A 24,220-nucleotide genomic window follows, 5' to 3' on the forward strand; every position below is an offset into this window, starting at 1 on the left:
TTAAATATTTGTGTGAGAATCCTAACTAAGGGAAAATGCTACAAACTGGCCATTGTGGAAAGTTTATACTGCAAAATGTATGATCATCTAATTTGCACTTAAACAACATAAAACATTTGGAGGTGGAAAATATTATTTCAGAAACCTTTTCATACCTGGGACCAGGAGACTCTATAAACAGGTTCAATAGGGTGCGAAATTTAGTAACCCAGACCAATCAAATAAGAAATATGGGAACTACAGTACATGAATGAACAGCTGGTAGTAGTTACTTCAATTCAGCAGGACTTGTTTTTTATTGTTGAAGATGTTTCAATATTTTATGAAACATCTTCTTCAGTTATAATGGGTGTTGGAAACTTACCCTTGAATTGATAGTCACAGTGGTAACGTAAGTCACCTTTATCCAATCACCATGAAATGTGTTAGAACATATTAAAGGTTATGAAACCATTTCCAAACCAAGCTGCAGTCACCCTATTGGTCACAATAGTCCTTTCCTATAGACAAGCCTCCAATCAGCCTTGAGAGGAAAGTTGCTCCATCCCAGAACTTGCCCAACCCTAACACTACACTATTATGGGCAAGGCTGCCATGTCTAAGTACAGCTTTAGGCAGATTCTGACCAATCAGGGGTCAATGTGCAGAGACAAGTAGGGTGAAAAAACTGAGAAACTGGCTCCCTGTTATACCTACCTCCACAAATAGAGGGCGGTAAATCTCCAGAGTAGGAACCTCAATAGCCAGGAGGGATGTGGGCTTAAATGTAGACGTGTAGATCATTCTAGCCCCGAGCACAGATGTGAGGAGCGGCAGACACTAATTAGGCACTGCTATAGGTGTTGATATTTGGAGTTAAATAATTCCAAACTGTATATGGGTAACAAATGAAGTTGAAGGCCCCTACTTCTGCTACAGATAGCCATAACATACTACAGTAGGTTTCTGACACTTACAGAAACAAACGAGCAGTTTGAATACACAGAAAAAAAAGTTGAGCATTTCAGAACAAGTCTCAGATAGTATGAAAAACTACTACTAGATAGTAAATCAAGACCAATGAAAAGGTAATTACTGAATAATATGGTTCTTCATTACTCTTAGTAAGTATATAAATCCTGATGGTTCTTCTCATTACCTTCTAAACTCTTCATCCTCAAAGGGGACCAGTAACCAACGTTTCGGCATGTCCTTTATGAAGCTGTCATGTTCTTCCTCATTGCGGTCTCGGGTGATGTAGATCAGGGCTATCTGTGCGGCTCGGTTCACATAGAACTCATCAGTCAGTTTGGTGAAAAAGTCCTTCAAGATTGGAGCAAATTCCTGACACCGGGAGGAACCTGACTCGGCAAAGTACAAGAGGAGAACCCGGTTCTCCAGCCTCTCCCAAACCTCCTTGTCTATATCCAGCTCGTCCTGATCACGGTTGTTTTTAAGCAAGACCTTGCCAAGAAACAGTTCTGCCATATCTTAGAGAATTACTTGTTTAAAATAGATTTCCAGTTTTTTTAAGTTTGCATTGAAAAAAATGACCTTTATAAAAATTTGATAACCAATATTTCCAGAGAATCCACCATAACTGATCTCACATTGGAAACAACTGTACCCAGTCTTCAAAGACTCATTGTAGTCATTTTGGTTGTGTAATTATTTCATGTTACTTCCTCGTAGTTTGAACACAATAATAAATTTCTATGATGCAGGTAAAATTTCAATCCCTTTCAATCCTTTCCTTATCTTAAAGAAAAAAAAAATCAGAAGCTTCAATACATTTATAAGATCAAACATACCTGTATATGGAAGAATTCTAGATTAATTAAACATAATTATTATTTAAATCCTTAAATCAAAACAACAGAAAAGTAGATAAATCATATACTCTAGTATAAACCAATATTTTTGTAAAAGAATCTCTGTTTATACACCACTAGATGCTGCTGTATCCTCATGTAAAGTGTATAACTCTTGCTGACTGATACATTTTTAGGGTTTGTAACACTTTATATGAGGACATTTTATACTTTTAACTTGGTTGTGATTGATCACTTGCTCTTAAATGATCTTTTGTGCATTATTGTTTGTCTATAGTAGATGGGGCTACTTTCTGTCTGAGACATCAGTTTGTTACACACTTAACATGAGGACACGGCACCATCCACTGGAAGCCAATAATAATACACAAAAGATAATTTTACAGCAAGTGACCTATCATTAACAACACAAAATTTGTTAACTTGTAAAAAGGGATAAAAAATAGTTAAACAGACTGAGCCAATGTGATTTAATTTTTTTTCCCCCTTAGAAAGAAATGCTTTAAAAATAACACACTATGGATAAATTTCTTTACATTAATTTTATTGGCATTACTGTTGGTTATGATTTTGAATGTTAGCAGTGACGGCTGCGTTGTATTCCCTAGGATTATAATTGAATCAAACCATTTTCCAGTATTTTCTGGTAAAAGTAATCAACTCTGTATTCAGATCAGTTTATATTTGAGTATATATGAAAAATGCATAGTTGAAATACAAAGTATTTGTAATTCAATTCAGTCAGTCTTGAGGACCAAGTGTTTTGCCAGACAGCACACCCAGGTCCTGAACTTTTGAGTAGATTTGCACTTCTGTAAAATATTATAGACTATTTTACCTTTCTATTGAGCCTTTTATTGGATAAAAGGACGAAAATGAGGAAATTTTTGTTTCATTGCTTTTCCTTTGGTGTGTATGTTGAGTGTGTACACTACAGCACAGTACTGTATAGTGTTTCGCTGATCAATTGCTGATCAATCATAGGCAGCAGTGGGACAAGGACAAGATCTTGTTTTTCTACTTAACTACATTAGGAAAAGATAAGGTCTCTTGGACTGTAAGGAAGGACTGCACTGTGTTTAAATTTTAGGTTGTTGCATGTAAATATGCTGACAAGCAACATGATAATGGTAGGAACGAGCGGGATGAGCAGAGGGATGACCTCACCAGTTTTCTAATGTATGTTAACTGTCCAGTCAGCAGCGTGGAGGTGAAAAGGAAACAGCTCGGAAGCGGTGCTATTCTTTTGTCTGTATTCTGATGAAGCTATGTATATTTCAGGAATGAAAAAGTGAAATTGCTTCCTTATATATTTATTTTATTTGTATTGCTGGTATAAATATTTAAATGCAAAGGCTAAGTTCAGATGGGCATTGAAGTTGTGGTGTGGTCACTGCTTCCTCATGCCACCACGTAGCATGTCTCCCATGGTTGTTTATCGGTAATAAATGGAGTCGAAGGTAATGATTGGGTACTGCCCATTTCCGCTCCCTATTAAATGTTAAAAAGAAAGTTTAATAAGATCAAGTGCAGTAGTTGGGGCCGCTGATTGGCTGGTGAGGAGCCATCCACTGGAAACCACGCAGTAACCTCTGCTGCCACCACCTGTCTGATTTTAGCCTAATCTTTCATTCATCAGATTCATAATTTATCCATAATTCTTCATTGGTCCTATCCAACCTATATTCTACAAACTGACACAATTCACCTAGTAATAAATACAGAGCAACAAAAGTTGCTAAAAACATAATGTGCCTGCATTATATAAGCATGTGCAGGGTTAACACTTCATTATTCCACTAGCTGCATTTGTGCGTGGGTTCCTGCCATAAACCCGCTCAGGTCTGATTCCCGTAATGACTTCATTAGTTTGTTTTTTAATCTTAGGAAATCTTAAATGCACATTAGGAATTCTTAATTATTTAAATTCTTTTTCTGATCACTTCAAAATATTCATTACATAGTAATTGTCTGTGCTCCTGCGTTTTATTGTTAAACTGAAATGTTGAAGTTCCTGTAAATTGTAGAAGAAAGAAGTTTGGTAATTACTTTCAATGAATTAATAAAACATTACTTCTGTAGCCAAAACTAAAATGGTAATTAAAAAAGACTGAATGTGTTCTCTGCATTGTGTTCCTGAAAAGCTAAATCTAAATTTTATTAAAACTTCAGTGCAGTGATGCAAACAACAGTTATTGCAGTCCATGTGGCTTCTATGGGGCCTAGGGTATGTGGGGGCCCATTAGGTAGATTATTATAGGAAACTAAACTGTGAAGTTTGCAGTATAGAGGGGCTGAAGTCAGATCTCATTTGTTTACAGTCTTCTTTGCTTGCAGTCTTCCCTTTTGCCTACGCCTGGGCAGTGAAGCTTCATAGACTTCTATAGGGCAAATATACCCTCATCTCCCTTCTATAGCAAATGGATATCTGGGGACTGCATTGTGCAGATGTGGGTAGGAAAGAAGACTTGCACTGGGGGATGTAAACAAATGAAGGATTGCAGGTTATTGGACCTTATTCACTATGCAGCTGTGCCGGGGGTATGGCCAGGGCCGAATTTATACTTTTTGCTCCCCTAGGCCAGCTAGAGAGAGGGAGAAGTGAAAGGGGAGAGAGGGAGGAAGGGTGTAGGGAAGAGAAAGAGGGAGATGGGAAAGACAGTGGGAAAGAGCAATGGGGGGGGGGGGGGGGGGGGAGAGAAGTGTGATAACTTCAATACAAATGTTACCCTGCACAGATCCCTGAACTGTATGTGACCTCAGTATAATCAATTTTTACTTTCTGTAGTTACTGTAGAACTTGTCAGCCAGCAGCTGGTTCTGGTTCCACATAGAGATGTTGTCATGCCAGCCTAGGCCATGACTTGACAAGGTGGTCTTGTGGGAAATCTGGCCCTTGGTTGAGTATTTTAGGTTAGGTCAGTATAATGGGAGGAAGAAGGAAGGAGCACATTGAGATGCAATGATCCTTTAAAGTTAATGACACATATTGCCACAATAGACTCTGCATACTGCATACTGCAGTAGACTACTACTACTGCATACTTCTACAGGGGGCCTTGGTTTGTAAGAGGATGACAGCATAAACTTTTTGCTATGAGATCCCATGATTTCTAGTTATGGAATTCCTGCTTTTAGTTATGGAATGACAATTTTTGTTGTGTGCATGTTGTAAATAGACCGCTCCGTCCAAAAGGCACTAAACTTCCTTTTTCCCCCCTGAAGTTCACAGTTATTATCTCCTTTGGAGAACATACAGGGAGTCTAGGACAGTGGTTTTACACCCCTTTATTGTTGAGTAGAATTTGGTATATTCAAGTTAACTTTTAAAGGGTTATTGAAGAAATCTGCCATTTGGGGGGACATGGAATGTGTTAGAGGAGAAATCAAATAGTTAAGACCACAGTGGGCGCTCCAGAGGGATCTCATTACTGAAATCTTGGAAGAAAGTAGGACATGATTGTTCCTTCTGTTACCCCATGTGTGCTGAACTTGGTGCAACACTGTGTTAAGAAGAATGGAGAAAACCTTTGAGAACCATGAGGTCACCATAAATTAAATGTTTCCTATTCCTGCAAATGTAAAAAAGGTAACTCTACTAGTGCAGCTAGGAGCAGTCATCTGGCTTTAGAAATAATTTGGTAGCCATTTGTATTCCTTTAGGGCAGATTTTCTTTTTCTGTTCTATGCTATAGACATAGTGAAAAATGAGAAGAAATCTTTAAAAAGTTTGATGAAGTCCCCTCTTAGACAGTAGTTGCCGGAACACGTGTCTCCATTAAGGGATCTCCCCTCTATTCCTGATCTGATGAACTGTAACATTTAGATTTGAATTAGAAGCAACAAGTGTATGAGGTCATCTCTCTTCTCCTGTTAGAATATTCCTTATCAGCAAATGTGCATGCAGGACATGTGATTGGTTCCTCTCCATCTAAATTCTAGAGTACAAAGGATTACAAGGGGCTGGTATTGAAAGATTCTGGCAATTAGTTGCATTTAAAAATATCAAATTACCAGAAAATACCATGTTTAACCCAGTTAACATTAGTACAGTATGTCAGTTCTTAAAGTTTCAGCAAAGATGCATCTTAAAATCCATAATTAAACAATGGTAGTGATAAAATTACAATGGTAGTAACTAAAACCAACAAAAAGACACACATAGGGGTCTATTTTTTAAGCAGTGATGTAACATTCGCTGATAGAGAATCTAATACTGCCATTGAAACACATGGGGCTCTATTTATAAAACAGGGAAGAAACAGATTTTCCCTTAATCATTCCATGGTGGAAATCCTCCAGGTCCAGGTGTTTTAAGAGCAGTAATAGAATCACAAAAGGTAATGTTTGAGGGAATGTCAGATTCCCTGTATTATAAATAGAACACATGGACATGGATGCTTCTCCACCAGGGAATGTTTCAGTGAATGTAAGATTCAGAGTCAATGCAAATACCTATAATGATGTGCAAAGTGCTATAACCTGTCATATATAAAGGTGGTTGGAGTTAGAATGTCATTTGCATGTCACGTTACCAATAATTCTTTATTTGTTTTGCTATGAGGATGGTATATGCCCTATACATTGTGTTGGTCTTTTCCATTGGGGTTGTTAGATTCACCTACCTTCTAAGAAGTTCCGAAAGACTCCATGAAAAACAATAATAAATAAAAAACATATGTCTTCTATTAGATTCCTCTTAGTTAAATCGGAGAGTGCTGCGCAGGATTTAGGATGTGGCCCCTATAAATAGAGCAGATCTGGTGCAAAGGATTCTGGGAGGGTAATCAGCTTATGACAATATCTGTAGGCTACAAATATTACCTTGAACTCATTGCTAACTTTTGTCCTGTGTGGATCACATAAGCACAGGGAATTCCGTCCATGTAAAAGAGATGTGATGATGGGGGGTATTAGAATAACTGCACATGGATGGATTTTACCTGATACTTCCTTTTGCTGCAATAATTAATATTTTTATATTTCATCAGGACCGGTTTTCTGGGGTCTCAGCATTCTGTCGAGATTTAGACTTTGGTCTTTGGTCACCCAGGTCCCAGCCACCTGGCTATGTGCTTTTGTTTTTTAATACAGTAAAGAACACAATTAAAAAACAAATAATAAAAAATAAAAACAAAACACTTTGAACAAATCTTTATTACCTGAAAGCCTTGTAGAACAGTAATCTTTAGTTTTTTGTCCTGAAAACATGGGGGAAGTGCAATATCTTTAATGGAAAGGGTAGCAGGTGCCTAATAGCTTGTTTTCTACTAATATTAAAATCATTTAATTCCAATGTTCTGCCAGTTCCTGCCCGTACCTGCACACCTTTCCCTGGTGATTTTTACCAACAAAGCTGCACAGCATTGCCCATTCCATGCCCATCCATCATTCCCTGTTGATTTTCACCAATAACACTGCCTATACCCACCCAACCCTTTTTGGTGATTTTCACCAATAACTCTGCATTGTCCTGCCCACTCCCAGCCCATGCCCACCCAACCCTTCCGGGGGGATATTTACCAATGAAGCTGCCCTGCTCTGCCAATTTCTTAGCAATGAAGACAAGTTTTTCGGTCACCCCTTCTTAGTTCATTTTAATATCGCCCTATGTTATAGGGCAATCCCAATACTGGGGAAAGAGGTAAGTACCTAAAGCATACCTAAACTCAGAATTTTAATTTTACATAAAAGGGTAGACAACCTTTTTATGTTAAACAAAAATTCTGTGTATTTTTTTTAAGTGCAACACTTTAAAAAAAAAAAAAAAAAAGAGTGCAACTCTGCCCCCTAATTCTCGATCAATGAATGGGAGCTCAAAGCCTCTGGCGATACCTACGTCACGCATCCCGGAAGGCTCTTGGGTGCTTCTTATGGGCATGCCCGGGCATCTTGGGCATGCGCAGAAGGAGCCCTTTCGTCACAAGGGGAAAAAAAAGCACACATGCACAGTGAGATCGGCGAGTTTTTTTTCCAACCTACTTCACCCGATCTCGCGCCTGTGTCAGGTGGCATAGGAAGAAGAACCAGGGAGAAGAGGAGAAAATGGCGGCGGTTGGAGCACCAGCACGAAGACGGTACCAGGACAACGCAGGACCCGATGGAAGAGACCTCCGGACCAATCGACTGCACTGTGGGATTGAAGGTAAGTGCATTTCTTTTTGTTTTAGGCATTTTTAAGTTTAGTTTCTTTTTAAAATGGAACTAAAGTTAAAAAAAAGTTGCTGGCAGCTATATTCTTTAATAAAGGATGGTCAAGTGACAAATTTTAACTGCACTCTGCAATTAAGAACATGTCTTTTTGTAACTGTTTCCTTTTTTCTTTAGTATAATTCAGCTTTAGGGTATTTTACAAGATGGTCAGGGCCCTGCAACTCTCACTTGCCAATTTTACCACACGCACTACAACTACTTCCGCCCATAGTTGACGTCACTTCCTGATCATTGCAAAGAACTGCACAGACTATTTATAGCACCTTCGGTCTAATTCTCTCTCGCTTCCGCCCTTAGTGAAGCCGTACAGGTAGGGTGGTATGACGTCACTTCTGCCCACTCACCTGGCAGTTCCCTCTCTGTCTTTATTCATCTCATTCGGCAGCAGAGTGAGTGCTCGGTACAGTATCGTCCCTGTGTGCGGGCAGGGTGGCCATGTGCTCCTCTGTATAGGGAGGGGGTGGGGGGCATCATGCTGAGTGTGGCTGGCTGCAGGTTGCATTGTGTGTGGGTGTGGGTGCTGTCATTGCATTCTGCATTGTCTTGGTGTGCCGTGTGCATGTAACAGGTGAAGGCTGCCTGGTGCTAATGTCATTGTATTATTATTTATTATTATTATTATGCCTGGTGCTAATGTCATATTAATATTATTATTATTAATATGCTTGGTGATGGAGAAGTTATAATCATGCATCTATTCTGTATGGGGTATTTACCTGCACTGTTCTATTGGTTAATTATTAATCATGATAAAAAGAGAAAAAAATCTGATTGTATGCTGGCTGATCATATTCTGTATTGTCACGGTTAGATTTCTGCATAATAGCAGTTACTGCACAAATTTTCAGGGATGCTTTTGGTTTTAGGTTTAGCTCCAATCAAAAGATCTCAGAAAAACAACTTAAATCTAGTTTTATTATACAAATATTTTTTATGTAAGGTTATTTTAAAAAAATCAATTAAAGAGTAGAGAATAAAAGAAGCACGTAGAAACTTTATTGTGAAGTTGGTCAGTGTTTACCTGCTCAGGTGTGTCTGGAGAATAAAACATATCGGCATCGGGTATGGAGACTGGGTGGCCGTGGTCTTGGTATATATGGTTCATAATGAAAATATTTTACTGATAATATTGGGGATTATCAGAACATGTTCTATCATTAGAACCAATGATCGTGCTTCAAATATTATGTATGAGGATTTTTCTTGGCATGAGTAGTAATTAAGTAATATTATGTTGATATATTTTAAATATTTCCGTAGTCAAATATTTATTGTGTGTGTGTGTGTGTGTGTGTGTATGTGTGTGTATATATATATATATATATATATTAGTATGTGTTATATTACTAATAGAATGTAAAATATTATTAAACAAGATTTATAAAGTGCCAACATTTTACACAGCGCTGTACATTAAATAGGGGTAGCAAATGACAGACAGTGACACAGGAGGAGGAGAGGATGTTTTAAGTTTCTGTCCTTATCCCTAAAATAAATTTATGACTGTGGTGGTCAGTAGGAAGAATTCCTCTTACATTACTGACCAGTGGGATAAATGTTGCCCTTACAGATAGCCAAAAAGATCATTGGTGTCTCCTAAACTGACCTGAGACGTCTCAAACTACTCTTTGCTCAAGAAAACCCTAGGAACCCCTGGAGGAACCCTGGTCTGTGTAAAATATTTTAGGTGTTCGGTTTTTCTTTTTTATTAACTTTGATAAACTTTTAAAGAGTACAGTTTGAGCCATCTCCTCATATTATATAAGTGTGAAGTACGTTATTGGTATTAGGATTTTGTTTTCTTGTCAGAATGTTGTGTTCCTGGTTTTCAGAATTAATACAATTTATGTAGTTTAATATAGACATTAGGATTTTCTTTAGTTGTGTGTACTTTTAGAATGTGGCAATTATTTTAACATTCTCATTAGAATATTAGGTTTTATAAATATTTACTTTTTCCTTTATACACACGCTCTATCTATCGATCGAATTTTTGTGAGCTGGGTGATAAGAAATTTTAGGCTGGTGGAAGCCACTGAATTGTGACCCAACTCATCAGTAACCACCCAAAAACTAACGGGTGGTGCGCCCAGCTAAAAGGGTCTGGGGAGAACACTGATTGAGATATATATATATATATATATATATATTGATTTTTATATATATTTTTATTCTTAAACTGTATCGATAAAGAGCCAACATTTTAGGTAGCACGGTACATTTAATAGGGGTTGCAAATACCATACAGATATAATGACACAGGAGGACCCTGCTCAGAAGAGTTTACAATCTAAGAGACTTGGATTGTTAAACTTTATTAATTATTTCTATATCTTTGTTGGAATTGCCTATGAAGCAAATTTATACATGAAATAATGAAATTACTTGTATAAATTTTGTTAAATAAATGTTTATTATGATAATTATTATTAAAATACATAGACCAGATTGAATAAGAACCACTCATTCTAATGTGACAACAAAAAAAGCATTCTGACAATTAATAATCAAAGAAAATCCTAATACGTATCATATAAAACAGTTTTAGATTTAATTTATTGAATGGGTGATTTTTTTTAAATTTTCCATCTATATTGGTTGGTTCACCTATGTAGCAATATCATTAAAAAGTTGCTTGTGTTTATTAATAATAATATTAGTAATAAATTATTTGTTATTATTTTAATTATTCTTTTATTTTATAACAATCTTGCTATCGCAAGCAATTTTATTTGATAAAATGTCATCTTCATGATAGCGATTTCCCATTTTTCTTCTAAAGAACAATTAAATATTAAGTGGACACTTAAAAATAAAGTGAGTGACTTGCTTACGGACTCAGCCACCCTCAATGTGAGGGACATGTTTCCAATTTATCCTAGGTTCTTGAGTGTTATTTTGAGGATTCTTGAACCCTTCCTAAAAATGATTTAAGAATGGCTTTCCCAAATATTTAGCTAGGATTTACATTTGCTTAGTCTACATGGACGTTTTCCCCAACGTTTAACCTGAGGCTTTTAAATTACACAGAACCCAGGATAATGTGAATCAGAAAATCTAAAAAAGGTGTTTTATTAGTTATGATAGTGAACAGAGCTTTGGCTTTAAAATTCTATTCCTCAGTGGTATATCTTAATCTGGATCTCTAGGTGTAAATCTTTGTACCGCTTTGTTTGCATTAGGAAGCAGGTACAGTTTTTGTAGAAAGTCCCCTATCACTGTGCTGTAAAAGGGGTCATTGCTCTCTGGACTTTACTTGTTCATGATCTGCAGAGTTGTTTCTGGTCTATGACTTTGAAAGTACTCATGCCAGATATCTGTCAATATTGTCCTTTATTCAGTCAGATTTTGACATTCCTGGTCATGATTAGTCACCTATGTAATTTTCGTAGGGCTTCTTTGGTTCCAGCAAGTGTTGGGAATGTAGATCATCATTTGCAGAAACATGGGTCTCCTTAACTGGAGTTAAATGAAAATGTTTAAAAATTGCAAGCACGTGTGATGCAATAAAACTAACTTGTGCACAATATTTAGAATGTACAATAAGCTGCCCATGTGCAACTCGGTGTGTATTCTTGGTGCCGTATTAGATGAGATCCCTCACAGGAGTTGGGTAACTCTGGACAGGCCAATCAAGATGATGGATCTCAAACCCAAGCAAGGATGTAGGCGTGAGGGAAGTTGCAGTTAATCCCATCACCATGGAATGTATCAAGTCATATACAAATTGTCTGAAATGTACTGTCGTGTACCACCCTGGAATGAATGGGTCCTTTGAATGAATGGTGTTTTATTAAAAGGACTGATAAAATGCAAGTAGTGTTAATAAATACTCAGACTGTAGACCATGATTGTGTGTGTCCTTGTTCATAGAGGAATTTCCCCCAAATAAATCAACAAAAGGGCCCTTGAACGCAAGCAGATGATGATAGCACTGACAGGTTCTAGAGTACATTTTGGGTTTCTGCAAAGTGTGCACAACTTCTAATTTTGGGCTAGGTTGAGTTTATATTTTTATGAGTTCATAGGGGCTTTAGCCTAACTTTTCATGAAAAGGGAGCATGGATAGGTGTGAATACCTTGCAAACAGTACTGGGATAATTAATCTGCATATGGTGGGCAGTGTCTTTAGCTTTACCCATACATTACAAGCTAATTGTGCAAACAGATTTATCAGAGCTATGAAATGTACCAGCTTTAGATTTACCAAAACTATTATAAAGACAAACCTAAGCAATCTGCATCTGATCTGACAGACCTTAACATTGTATAGTTGTAGGTAGGTCTAAAGTAGTTATTTTATTTGGATTTTGTTCTGTATATTCTGCTTCAAAGATCTCCGTATAATGCATTTGTTTTTTTTTCAGGTCAGTGATGTCTTCCAACCATCAGATCCGTGTGTTCCCCTCTCCAGCGGAGCTTGCCCTTTCCCTGACACAGCTTATGATCAATGAATCCCAGGGTAAGAGTAGTTTCAGCCTGGGTCTTTCTGGAGGGAGCTTGGTATCCCTGCTCACTCGGGAACTGACCAAAACAACTGGGCTGGATACAAAAGGCTGGAAGGTGGCAATGTGTGACGAGAGGCTCGTTCCCTTCACGGATCCTGAGAGCACGTATGGGGAGTATCTGGTATGTAGCTGTGAACTGTGTATATTGGTTCTGAGTTCACTATAACAAAACAGTCAGGTTACAGATAACTTAAGTTCTGTAAATGCCCATTAAAGTAAAAAACAACAGTAGTACTCTGTAGTAGTACATGATCTGTTGTGCCTGAATGCTTTAGGTTTAAGGATAACGCAAGAAGCACTTTATTTACCTTCATGTCTCCAGAAGACCCTAAAATATAAGGCGTGTTATGCATAATAGCCCATTTTAGCTGGGCGCACCACCCGGCACTTTTCAGTAACCACCCGCCTGCTTTTGGTTGGCTACTAAAAAGTTGGGTGACAATATAGGGGCAGCCTCCTGCTTACAGCACCTTCCATCCCAGCTTAACTCTTCTGCACTCTGTTCCTGTCCCTTCCTAGAGGTCACTTTGTGTGAAAGGGGACTTTACTGTTCCAGACACTGGAAGACGCATCTGTAGGGAATTTGCATTCTTAATCTTTACTAAAGTCTGTCATTAACCCCACAGTTAAACAAATCACTATTCAGGAGTTTCAGCAAAAAGTGATCTTTTCGAAGGGCCTGTGACAGTAGTAAAGTTGTCTGCTCTGGCTGTCATCCTAATTCTGCCACCACCTAGTGAGTCATTGAGTTGGCCCAAACATTCAGGAAAAGACTTTAGAAAATTCCGTCTGTGTCATTCTGTATTGGCAGCTTCAGTTTTTTCGTTTACTTATAATAGGTTCAGATGGGTGGTCCTCCAGCCTTTCTCAGGTGGCTCCCTGTAGTTACCAGCTTTTTAGCTGATGAGAATTTGTTACCTCCGCCAATGTTCGCCAATATAATTTTGATGGGTAGTTCCAACCTCCCCCATTAATATTCTTTAGGGTAACTGGAAAGGCACTACTTGGACATGTCAAGTCACCTGAAGTGAGGGAGCGGTAACCTCCACCACTGCCTGTGTGAACTAGCCCTTATAAGACGTATGGGCACTGCCATTGCTAGTCCCATCCAAAAAATCTAGCTGTCTGGCTTTAATACTACAGATCTGGAACGCATCATGCAGTTAGATCTCTGAAGTCCTTAATTCTATGCCTATTCTAGGTCTTCAAGTATTAAAACCAAAGAAAGTATCACCATGATAGCTAGGGAGCTTAAATTCCCATAAGGCAAGGTGCGCAGTGGCACATTTCTAATTCTCTAAGGACCGGTGTATAGAGATATGTTGCTCATAGCAGAAGTGGTGCTCTCTGGTCCCTGTGATTTGTTTAGCCCTGATTCATTATTGAATAGACTCGGCCATGCCCTGTTTGCAGTTAGTGGTTGAAAAAGCCTTTCTGTGTATATCTGATGTGCATACTCGGCACAAGGTCATGATCAGGGTAGTGCATTCATATGCTTACAGATGGTGCAATAGTGGTTAGTAGGGAGTGCCCTTCTGTTTGCATTAAACGTGTGTGCTAACATGGGTGTCAGTTTCCAGCAAATTTTTGTTCTGGAAGTTCCTCAGTATGAATTATTGAGATTAATTTATTTACTATTTCCCAAAAGGCCATTTAATTTTTTTTTTGTGGGTATGCACCACCCACATCTATCAAAACTGCAGCCATTATCAACTCCTATACTGTATTATATTAAGGAATTGTGTGAAAACAAGTAATGCAATAACCCTATGATTTTAAAGTATACTGCAAATATATTACCAAATATCATATCTGATTTATTGGTAATGTACTTCTAAAAAGTTGTTTTAATTTTCTTAATCTGTATCTTTCATTCAAAAACCTGGCACTTGGTATTGATCGGGAATTAAATAAACCCAATCTTGCTCTTCATCAGAGATCATGTGAATAAGTTCTTCATTGATATGCTTTGCACAAAGTGAGCACAGCATTTAATAAGGAAAGTAATTTAGTGCATATACGAGAATGCACAGGAGTTCAGTTATGCCACCAAAGCTAATAAAGATGAACCCGGAGATAAACAGGCAAAGGTCTCTGCTTAAGGTTTGAGTAAAGTTTTTTTGTTTTAAATTCATCTAAGCTTGAAGCATTTACATTTTCATGTTATGAAATTTGAGTTAAGCATTACAGAAATTACCAGGAACTTTGCAACACAGGAAATTAACATAAAAAATTGGCTCATATGATATGTGAACGTCTGCTGCAGGCTCTTAAAGGAGTCCTGTAAGTCATGCTTAACAAGTAAAAGTCCTGACTGAGCAGACAACTCAAATTATGACCTCAATATGTGTCCTGCTGAGAAGATTCCTTTAGCCCCAACTGACTGATGAGAGCTTGATACTTGGTTCGTATCTCTTTGTAACTGATCGGAATGCAAATTGATTGCAATACTTCCTTAGTTGGTAAAGGTCTGTGTATATCTGTTATAAATCCAAAATATATCAGGACTCAAAACATTGTGTGCCCGCAAAATAACAAACACAACACTATTAATAAATGTTATTACAAATCATCAGTTAACCATAAACAAGATTTTTTTTTTCCTATACTGTTGTGTATGTGTGTGTGGTAATACTCCATATACCAAATATTTACTGCACAATTGTTTATTTGTACACATACGCCTGTTGGGTCAAAGAAGTGGTATAAAAGTCACCAAGATGTAGAGATTTTTTGGTAAAAGACACTTGCCAAAAAATGTACTCCTTGTAGCTTTTTTTTGTCTTGCACTGCACGTTGCATGCGGCATGTGTTGGGTCTGCCTGGATTCCCATCATCTAGACCTGGAAAATGCAACTCCTGCAGATTGCCCATTCCACTGATTTGATCACGATAGACTCTAAGGCTGCGTACACACATTGGATTTGTTATTGGAAAGGATCTGTAATTGGAAAGACAAAAAGATCCTGTACATACAGTGCCATTCTTCTCTATGGAGAGGGGAGAATGACTGAGCAGCACCCTGCTGTGCTCTCCTGCCTTTACTTGTAATATGACCTGATCTGGACAGCAAAGATGACTCCCCTTTAAACAGAACTAACAGAAGTTCTAACATAAAAATATTGCAACAAATCGGGTCCTTTATTCCATGAAGGACAGGGGATGTCCCAAACATCAAACATGTAACAATATGAACAGAACAGGATGCAAATAGGGCAGTTTTTTATATTTAAGGCTATAACAGGATTGTACATATGTAGGAGGATCTGCTCACTGTTATGTATTGCTGCACATATCACACCACAGCCCATAGTGATAAATCGGGCAACTGACTATATATTTGGAACAAATGGCTTTCTTTAGTGTGGGCTACACTAGCTCCATAGCATTTTAAAGCAGTCATTTCAGATTAATTGTTGCTACTTAATGTTAAGCTTCCAACATGGAGCTATTTGCTCTATTTATTTGCACAGCTCTGCTAAATCTAATCACTTTTAGATTGTCACATTTATAAAAAGGCGATCATATTTTGTATTCTTTGCTGTATGGTTTTCACACTGAAGCGGCAGTCAGGTACTCTGTTCGCATCAATAGAAAGCTGATTACTACACTTGAAAGAGGTTTACGCAGCCCATCCGTTTCAAGTACGGCCTCAATGAACACTTTTGTAAAGTTTCTATTGTGGCTAAAGCAATGATCGTGGCGTTTTGAAATAAACATCACTGATCTTTGTGGTTTTCACAAAAGCAGAAAAGTGGCAACCGTGCTGATTAAGTAAAATGGTGATCGCCAGTCCATTCATAAGTCATAATTATGTTGGATGATCACTTCAATATTTGGCAAAATATCAATAGTGTCATTTTCATGCAGATCATACTGATCCCCAGTCTTATAAATGGAAATATTTACCCAGCAAATATAAGTATTTTAGCTTTGTACTACTTGTTTGCATAGATTTTTTTTTTCAGTAACAAATAATTTAATTGTATAAATGTAAGTTTTTGGTTTCCTAGGTATGGGCCATGTTCATTATAGAACTGCTAAAACAAAACACAGCTCAGTTAGGAACAATGCAGTGTAATAAGCAGATTGATACTTGTATCCTCACATTCCGTGTGTGTAGCCACATGTTTAATTGTCATCTGCGCCTGAAGCAGATTAAAGGTTGCCAGTGTCGGGCTGGGGATAGAACAAGCCCTTTCCTAGTGCAGTAACCACAGCCAACCACAATTATACAGACTCTATGCCGTCATCTTCCTCCTTTCATGGTTTAGTTACTGCCAGCTTGTCTCGTGGGCTTAGACCACAGCAGGGAAGGAAGACTCATTGTCCAGGTACCAGAATATGGAGCAGTTGCTAATTCTTTTCTTTAAATACATCCTAACTTTATATATTTTCTTTTCTTTTTTTCTTGTCTCAGCGTCAGCTTATTCCTTCTGAAAAACTTTCAGAGTCTCAGTTCATCACCATTGACCCATCTTTGTCTGTGGAAGAATGTGCAGCTGATTATACCAAGAAACTGCGAGAGGTGAGAAGCCAGCTATGTAATAAGAGATGGGTCTATTTTACAAATATAGGGTACATAATGTGGCTGTAAATGAACAATATGTGCAGCAACACTGAGATTTCAACAGTATGACCTATAACGCCATATGTTTGGGAAGCAGACCCTTTGTACGATAAGTATACACACATCAGCCAAATGATTAAAACCACTGACAGTGAACATGAATACAATTCATTATCTTGTTAGTGGCTCATGGATGGGGCTGGGATAATGAGGCTGCAGGTTATCAGTTTCTTCTTCTTGAAGTTGGGGCTCATTGTAATGGCTAGGTGGGTTAGAGCATCCAAAATAACAGATCTTATGGGGTATTCTTGGTGTGCAGTGGTTAGTACCTGCTGTAAGGACAACTTGTGAATGGCAATAAGTCATAGGGGACCAAGGTTTTTAGATGCACAGTGGGTGGAGGTCCACCTGGGTGATCTTATAGAACCATTTGCTGAAAAACCTAATTGGTAATTTAGAAAAAGGCTTCTGAACAGTAGACCTACATGAACCATGATGCAATAGTGCAAGATGGCATTGTCCAAAACATTTTAGAAATGTGAATGGTTGCAAACATATGCAATGTTTTACCTGGGGAAAAGCTAGCAGCAGGTTGCACTGTATGAAGAAGGCTGGCACAGTTGTGAGCTAAAGCAGTGGCCCCCATCCCATTGAACGTCATAGATCACTAAATTGAGCATGCGCGGGGGATGTATAACTAAAAGGGAAAGAAACTTCTCCCAGAGTGACGTCATGAGGGCAGAACCCATCCACTGTCCCATTGCCAGCTCAGTCCAGGAACACAACCCGCCCACTGCCCTGAGCCTGCAATGTATACGGGAGACTTGGTCCATGGCTCTGGCCGGTGCACCCCCTGAGTCCTTCTCCTGACCCTGCTGGGGGATGCACTGGCCAGGGCTGCATTCCACAGATTGGGGACCACTGATCTAAAGGATCTCTTGCTAATATCCTTGTGCCAAATTGCACCCTCAGGGGTCTTGAGGTGCCAGAGCTATTTTGAAAGGTACTAGGGGCCATAATAGGTAGGTGGTTTTATTAATTTGGCAGGTCAGTGTTTTCTATAAATGTTATCCTTTGTGTATTGGGTCTCTTTCCATGCTGTACATGTGGAAAAGTAACATGCAATTTTTTATTTTTATTTTTTGCAAGTTGCATTAGGTATAACCTATACCCAGATAGCACACATATAAATACATAAACCAATTGATGGATCTAGTAAATATTTCATATTTTGTTTTAGATCTTGCCAGGTAATGACATTCCAGTCTTTGACATGCTGATTTTAGGAGTGGGTCCAGATGGTCACACAGCATCACTATTTCCAGGACATTCTTTGTTACAAGTAAGTGTTGATGCTAATATAAAGGAACTATTGTAGATTAGTGGATATCATTGTTTTCTTGCTATGCTCCTGAGTTTGTTCTTCGTATTTGGAAATTCTAGTAACACAATGAAATTCTAACAGCCTAGGTCAGCTGAAATGATAGCTCTGTAGAGTTGGTAGATTTTAGGTCTATATCCTGGCACGAAGTGAAAGTATGACCTAGTTTGGCTGCTGCAGGCAGAAAAACAGAACTTTCTGATCAGCATTATTTTTGTAAGTTGGCGTCTCAATTACTGAAGAAACAGGATCAGCCTGATGGCCAGGCAGCTAGCGATTCCAAAATGTGAAGTTAGTAATCGTTTTTCATATTTCTTCAGTACAGAAACAATTTCTGAAGACTTTTTCACCCACAGAATGACTGAAGCACTATTTCCTCTTTCCTTGCAGGTAACAGATCAGATTGTGGCGCCGATTTCTGACTCCCCCAAGCCTCCTGCACAGAGAATCACGCTCACCCTCCCTGTTATCAATGCAGCCAAGACTGTGGTGTTTGTTGCCACTGGAGATGGCAAAGCTGCCGTCCTGAAAGTGAGTTGATTATTAAACTATTCTACCGTTTACTTTTTATAGAATAATATAGAGTACTTCTTAGCTACAGCTTTAATAGTAAAAATTTTTAGTGGTCAATTAAGTTGGCAAATCTTTCATTAGCTGCTACATCCTCCCCTCTCCTCCTTTGCTATAGATCCCCCTGAAATATTGCATTGCGTGCGGCTTTGTTTCCCCACACCTTTACATTTATCCTCCTGACGGCTCATTTCTTGTTAGCAGGCAGCATAGCTTGCCATATTCTCCCCCTGACAATTTTATTTCAATGACAAAATTATAAAACAGCATTATGGCCTAATAGCAACATATGGCTGTTTTTAGTAAAGTCCTTTCATTTTTATATATATTGAAAAAGTTTTGGAGGAGTGCCTGGTCACTTGAGTCCTTATATTTTAATATGGACTAAATAGTTTTTATATCTGTAGAATGAAACAAAATCAAGATCTAAAGGTAAGGTATATTTTAGTGTCCTTCAGGTTTACAGTTTGTGTATATTTTAAAGTCAGGTTGACTATCATAAATAGCGTACACTCACTTTAGTTAGTTTGATAAAACAGCCAAATCTAGCTGCGTCATGTTGTCTCTGATGCTGGTGTGATTATGGTTGACCACAAAAACCATGATTGTAGCTATGCTCAGTTCACTAACCTTGCTGCAACTGGGTATGGAACCACTGCAGTTTTCTTACTAGCATTGTGAGCATAACATAATTTCATTTGAACTCTGGTTGTTTTTAGAACTAAAATATTGGCACCGTAGTCTGTGATTGTCATTGATGTCTATATAATATAGTTCAAAAACCATCATTTGTAAGGTTAGGTTGTCTTTAAATTAGACTACTCTCTCCCCCTGTTCCAATGCATACCTCAAAACTGAGAACTTCCTTGTTTACTTCCTGTTAGAAATGCTAGCTCTGCTTGCACATTGGCTTCAAGTGGACCTTTATGAGCCGGTGGTGACTTTACAACCGTGCCCCCCATGGTCCATTGGTCTCTGCAGCAGAAAGTTTCAGGGGGTTTGCTCCAAATTGTTCAGTTCCAAACCTCAAATGGGGCGTTCACTCCATGATTATCAAAGACAAAAAAAAATGTTCACCCCCAACAACTTCGAATTGGCTTGATCTGTCATTCTTTCTCTTTATTGGAATGAATTTCTGCTGTTAGTGATAAGATACCGGTGTCCACCTTTCCAGCTAGACAGCACTTTTTCAGAGTTTGTGGTCCAATTATTTGGCTTGTCTTCTGCACTGTGCGTGTTCACTAGGGTATTTGTACAAGGGACTTGGTGTTTGGGGAAAAATCTACCCTCCCAATTAAAATTTTGTAACTTTGGGCAACCTGGTACTGGTCCAAGCTTTGGGATCCATCAGAAGGTGCTGCCTGAGAAAGTTTGAATATAGTTTAGCGGCACAGCAGTGATGTACAATAATCATCTGGGAGAAACAAACAAGTGTTGCTCCTGGAAGGGATGTAGACTTGATTCCGTCCTAGATAGAACTTCAGGATCCAACCTGTCAAAGTTTTATATAGACAATTTTTGTAGACAACTGAATTGGCATGCATATTTGTTTAAATATAGCATATAAACTTAAGAGAGAGGTTTCTACCCCAGAGATGTTCGGGACCTGTGTAGCAGTAATGCCATATGTGGACTTTCTTCTAGGTTCAACAGGATAGGTATGTGCCCAAGTACAAGGAATCCCTAGCAAAAGCAGTAAAGGTTACGTGGTATCAGTAAAACTCTATGCCCTTAATTTCCTGAAACTTCATATTATCCACAGGAATAAATAGCAGACTTTTTGGTGAACTTCACTGTTTTGGATTGGCCTGGCATATGTGCCATGGGCTCTACCAGACCTTCCAGTTTTTTTTTGTCCCACGAACAAATCTACCACTCTTCTCTTGGGTCACTTAGTATATTGTTACAGCTGTTGAAAGTTCCATAGGGCAGGGCATCTTGGGCAGCACAGTTGGCTCAGTGGTTAGCTCTTTTGCCTTTGCAGCGCTAGGTCCCAGGTTTGAATCTCGGGTCACTATCTGCAAGAAGTTTGTGTGTTCTCTGTTTGTATGGGTTTCCTCCCACATCCCAAAAACATGCAGTGAGGTTCTTTTGGTTTCCCCTCAAAATTGTCCTATGTTATTGATATATAAATGTGGTAGGAGCATTAGATTGTGAGCCCTTTTTTTAGGGACAGTAAGTGATAGTACAATAGTATTTGTAAGGCTCTGTGTATTATGTCGGTTCTAATTAAATACTGTGTAATATTCTCTAATTCTGTAATTTCTAACATGCTCAAGGCTGGAAGGCATATTTTGCTTGGCCCAGGGGCTTTCACCTTAGGAAATTTCTTTCTAGAACAGATTTTCTGCATTTGGATCTAGGCCACTCTGACTCCAAGGGCCAGATTTGTCCTTTTTCTATTCTGGTTCATAAACCATTGGCTTTCCACTGTTTTTGTTCACAGGGTTTCAAATGTGGACCCCTCACTCTCATGAAGTGAAAGTATATTAGAAGCCATCTGTGATATTTTTCTCTTAACCTAAACTGATGTGTCAGAGTGTCTAAGCTGGTAGTTTTATCCTGACAGAAGCTCTTTTTGGTCTTGCACAAGGACAGCGTAGTATTGTGGCATGGAAAAACTTAATTATCTGTAAAAATTACATGTAATAATAAAAAATTCAGAAATCAGATATTTTTTGTTTTCCACTATAAGAACTATGAAAATGTGAAAGTCTTTCATAGGAGCTGGTTCTAACAGATTTAAACCAACCTAATAAAAGCTTTCTGTTTCTTGATGTACTTTTTAAAGGTCAAATAAAATTGGCTACTTGTGTTTGTAGGTAATACATAGTAGAATGTTGTTTGAGGGAGTTTTCTGCTTGCCTTCAAAGGTTTCTGTAACAATACCCTGATGTTTGGGTAATCCCTAAATAGAAGTCTGGTTCTACAGAATGGGAATTCAACTTCTCAATCTGTCTGCCAGCTAATTATTCACTTCATGCAGAAAGAATTATTTCTGCCCTTGTACCATGTCCACCTTGTATTGAGATGTGAGGACTGCAGATAATATAGAGGGAAATGGTGAATTTTACCTAAAGGCACTGAAAGAGCCCTAACTAATCTTGAAGATTAGACCGGACTGAAAGTGATTATGAGAACTTTAAATAACCTCCAGATTAAGGTTAAGAAAGTGGACTTGAGTAGCCTTTCTCTCTTCCTTTTCCATTCCTTCACAAGACCTGCTCTTCTAGGAAATCAATCAATGGTCTACCCTTCTGTAAATTGATTTAAATGTTTTATTTTTCCCTCCCTCTTTCAACTCCTAAGACACTAGTAACATCTATCTTGAGCTCACAAATAGTATTTAACAAATATTACCTATATAGCTGTAATAAGTTTGATCACTATACATATTACATATACAATCTATACATGAATAACATTTCATTCATACATGTACTAGTAGGATATTGTACAAATGTATATTTTGTTATATTTCTATACTGTACATGTATAAATTGCAAAATGTCATTTGTTCTTTAGTGTTACATCTTCAATATATCCCTGAAGAAGTCAAGTGGCAAAACATGTTGGATTACAAGGCTTGTATTTAGTGTAAAATGTTGGCAATTCATTTTATCTGCTGTTGAATTGTCAAATCTGAAATGTGTTGTGTACTGAAAATGAGTCTTGTGTGCCAACAATTCAGTGCATCGATCGTCAATAATGTCAAACTTAATAGAAGTATCTGGAAGCCTTTGTCCCCACATTACTGTGTCATTTACTTTAATGACACAGGACTTAACAATGGTCACTTCTTGCAACAATAATTGTGTGTGTGTGTGTGTATGTGTGTGTGTGTGTGTGTGTGTATGTGTATATATATATATATATATATATATATATATATATATACACAGTATTATACACACACATATTCCACCAGAAATGCATGTTTCTTGTACTTGGCTCCATATTTTGTCAGAAACGCACTTAAAGTTTCAGGAGGGTGTATTTTTTTTTTTTTTTTTGCTGTAAAATTTGATAAAGTACAGTTTTTACCGAGTGACAGCATTTTTTCACTTGCCCCCTCTGATATTATAGGATTTTTGTAAAAACTAAAAATTTGAAGATGAATAAACTACACTTTTTGGCTCTTTCATTTGCTAGACTTTTCATTGAAATTTTTCTTGTCTTTCAGCGTATCCTTCAGGAGGAAGAGTCTGATCCATTACCAGCTGCACGGGTCTCCCCAGTGAATGGTACACTCCTCTGGTTCCTCGATGAGACGGCTGCCCAGCATTTAACGTGCCCTGTGGAGAAACATTCTGTCCTGTAGTGGTACCCTTGGAGCTCCATAATCCGGAGCAGGTTTAGAACCAGAGTCCGGATCTCCCCACACTTCATCCCTGGTGCTGCCAGGGCCACAGGCAGAAGCAGAGAGCCGGACAGAGCAGAGCTACAGGTCAAAGTCAAGACAAGCAAAGATTAGCTAGTGTCACACCACATATACTACAAGCAGTGACTGCACACAGTATACTGATGGATATGGATGCAGTAGCTTCCAGGACCAAAGAGTTAAAGCCACGGATGCACAGACTCAACCACCAAAGCCACAGAACATGGACGAGCACCAAAAAAGGACCACAGAAGTAGAGATATGTAGCCAGAGATGACTCCACATGACCATCACTAGAGCCTGAGACTTTTCCTTAACCAGAAGACCACATTCTAAGCAGAACATGTAGCTTAAAGATCTGCCCAGCATCCTCACCATCCATATTCTTGACTCTGCCCGTTGTACCCTTAACGATCTGTCCCCCTCTCACATCTGCCTCCCGTTAGGATCTGCTCCTGACAACCTGAGGAGCCACAACTTCCAAAATGAATTGCACTTTCAAGATATCACATGGCTACGCTGAAAATAAAATGCCAATTCGTTCACTTCGTGTGTTTTCTTGTTGATATGCTGTATGATATGGAAAGTATTGTAGTGAATAGAAATAATGTAATAGCCCATTGCAGTCACATTTCACCTCTTGGCATTGTTCCCATGGACATCACCTTGTAGAGAAGTGTTTGCAGCAAGCCTTTTTCAAAGCATGTGCAAGGTCTTCTAAGCCTTAAATGGATTTGGTGATGGCTTAAAATAAAACTCTAGTTCCAGATTGGAAATCTTACCTTA

General features: G+C 38.4%; 2 protein-coding genes across 4 annotated transcripts in view; one reads left to right on the plus strand and one right to left on the minus strand.

Annotated features, from left to right (window-relative positions):
• Nucleotides 1–6,551, minus strand: part of NXNL1 (nucleoredoxin like 1) — an 11,021-nt gene extending 4,470 nt beyond the window's left edge. The window contains exons 1-2 of the mRNA XM_072403056.1: nt 6,437–6,551; nt 1,139–1,737 (exon numbers count right to left, since the gene is read on the minus strand). Coding sequence (XP_072259157.1) covers nt 1,139–1,467 — 329 coding nt within the window. The 5' untranslated portion in view covers nt 1,468–1,737; nt 6,437–6,551. The remainder of the gene's footprint in view (nt 1–1,138; nt 1,738–6,436) is intronic.
• Nucleotides 6,552–8,250: 1,699 nt separating this feature from the next.
• Nucleotides 8,251–23,979, plus strand: PGLS (6-phosphogluconolactonase). Of its 3 annotated transcripts, none has more exons than XM_072399678.1 (6): nt 8,251–8,334; nt 12,392–12,653; nt 16,953–17,060; nt 18,343–18,444; nt 18,874–19,014; nt 23,237–23,979. In XM_072399678.1, exons 2-6 carry the CDS (start codon nt 12,399–12,401, stop codon nt 23,372–23,374), a joined length of 744 nt encoding a protein of 247 aa, XP_072255779.1. In that variant the 5' UTR covers nt 8,251–8,334; nt 12,392–12,398; the 3' UTR covers nt 23,375–23,979. The 3 variants fall into 3 exon arrangements, with proteins under 3 accessions (XP_072255779.1, XP_072255778.1, XP_072255777.1); XM_072399677.1 differs by having other exon boundaries at nt 8,261–8,413; XM_072399676.1 differs by having other exon boundaries at nt 8,305–8,424.
• Nucleotides 23,980–24,220: the final 241 nt, after the last annotated feature.

Source organism: Pyxicephalus adspersus, chromosome 2 (genome assembly GCF_032062135.1).
Source record: "Pyxicephalus adspersus chromosome 2, UCB_Pads_2.0, whole genome shotgun sequence".
Lineage (NCBI taxonomy): Eukaryota > Metazoa > Chordata > Amphibia > Anura > Pyxicephalidae > Pyxicephalus > Pyxicephalus adspersus.

Coding starts and splice junctions, on each gene's coding strand:
- PGLS (XM_072399676.1), top strand. CDS start 8,345: ATGACGTCACTTCTGCCCACTCACCTGGCAGTTCCCTCTCTGTCTTTA. Junction 12,654..16,952: donor GCACGTATGGGGAGTATCTG/GTATGTAGCTGT, acceptor TTCTTGTCTCAG/CGTCAGCTTATTCCTTCTGA. Junction 17,061..18,342: donor ATACCAAGAAACTGCGAGAG/GTGAGAAGCCAG, acceptor ATTTTGTTTTAG/ATCTTGCCAGGTAATGACAT.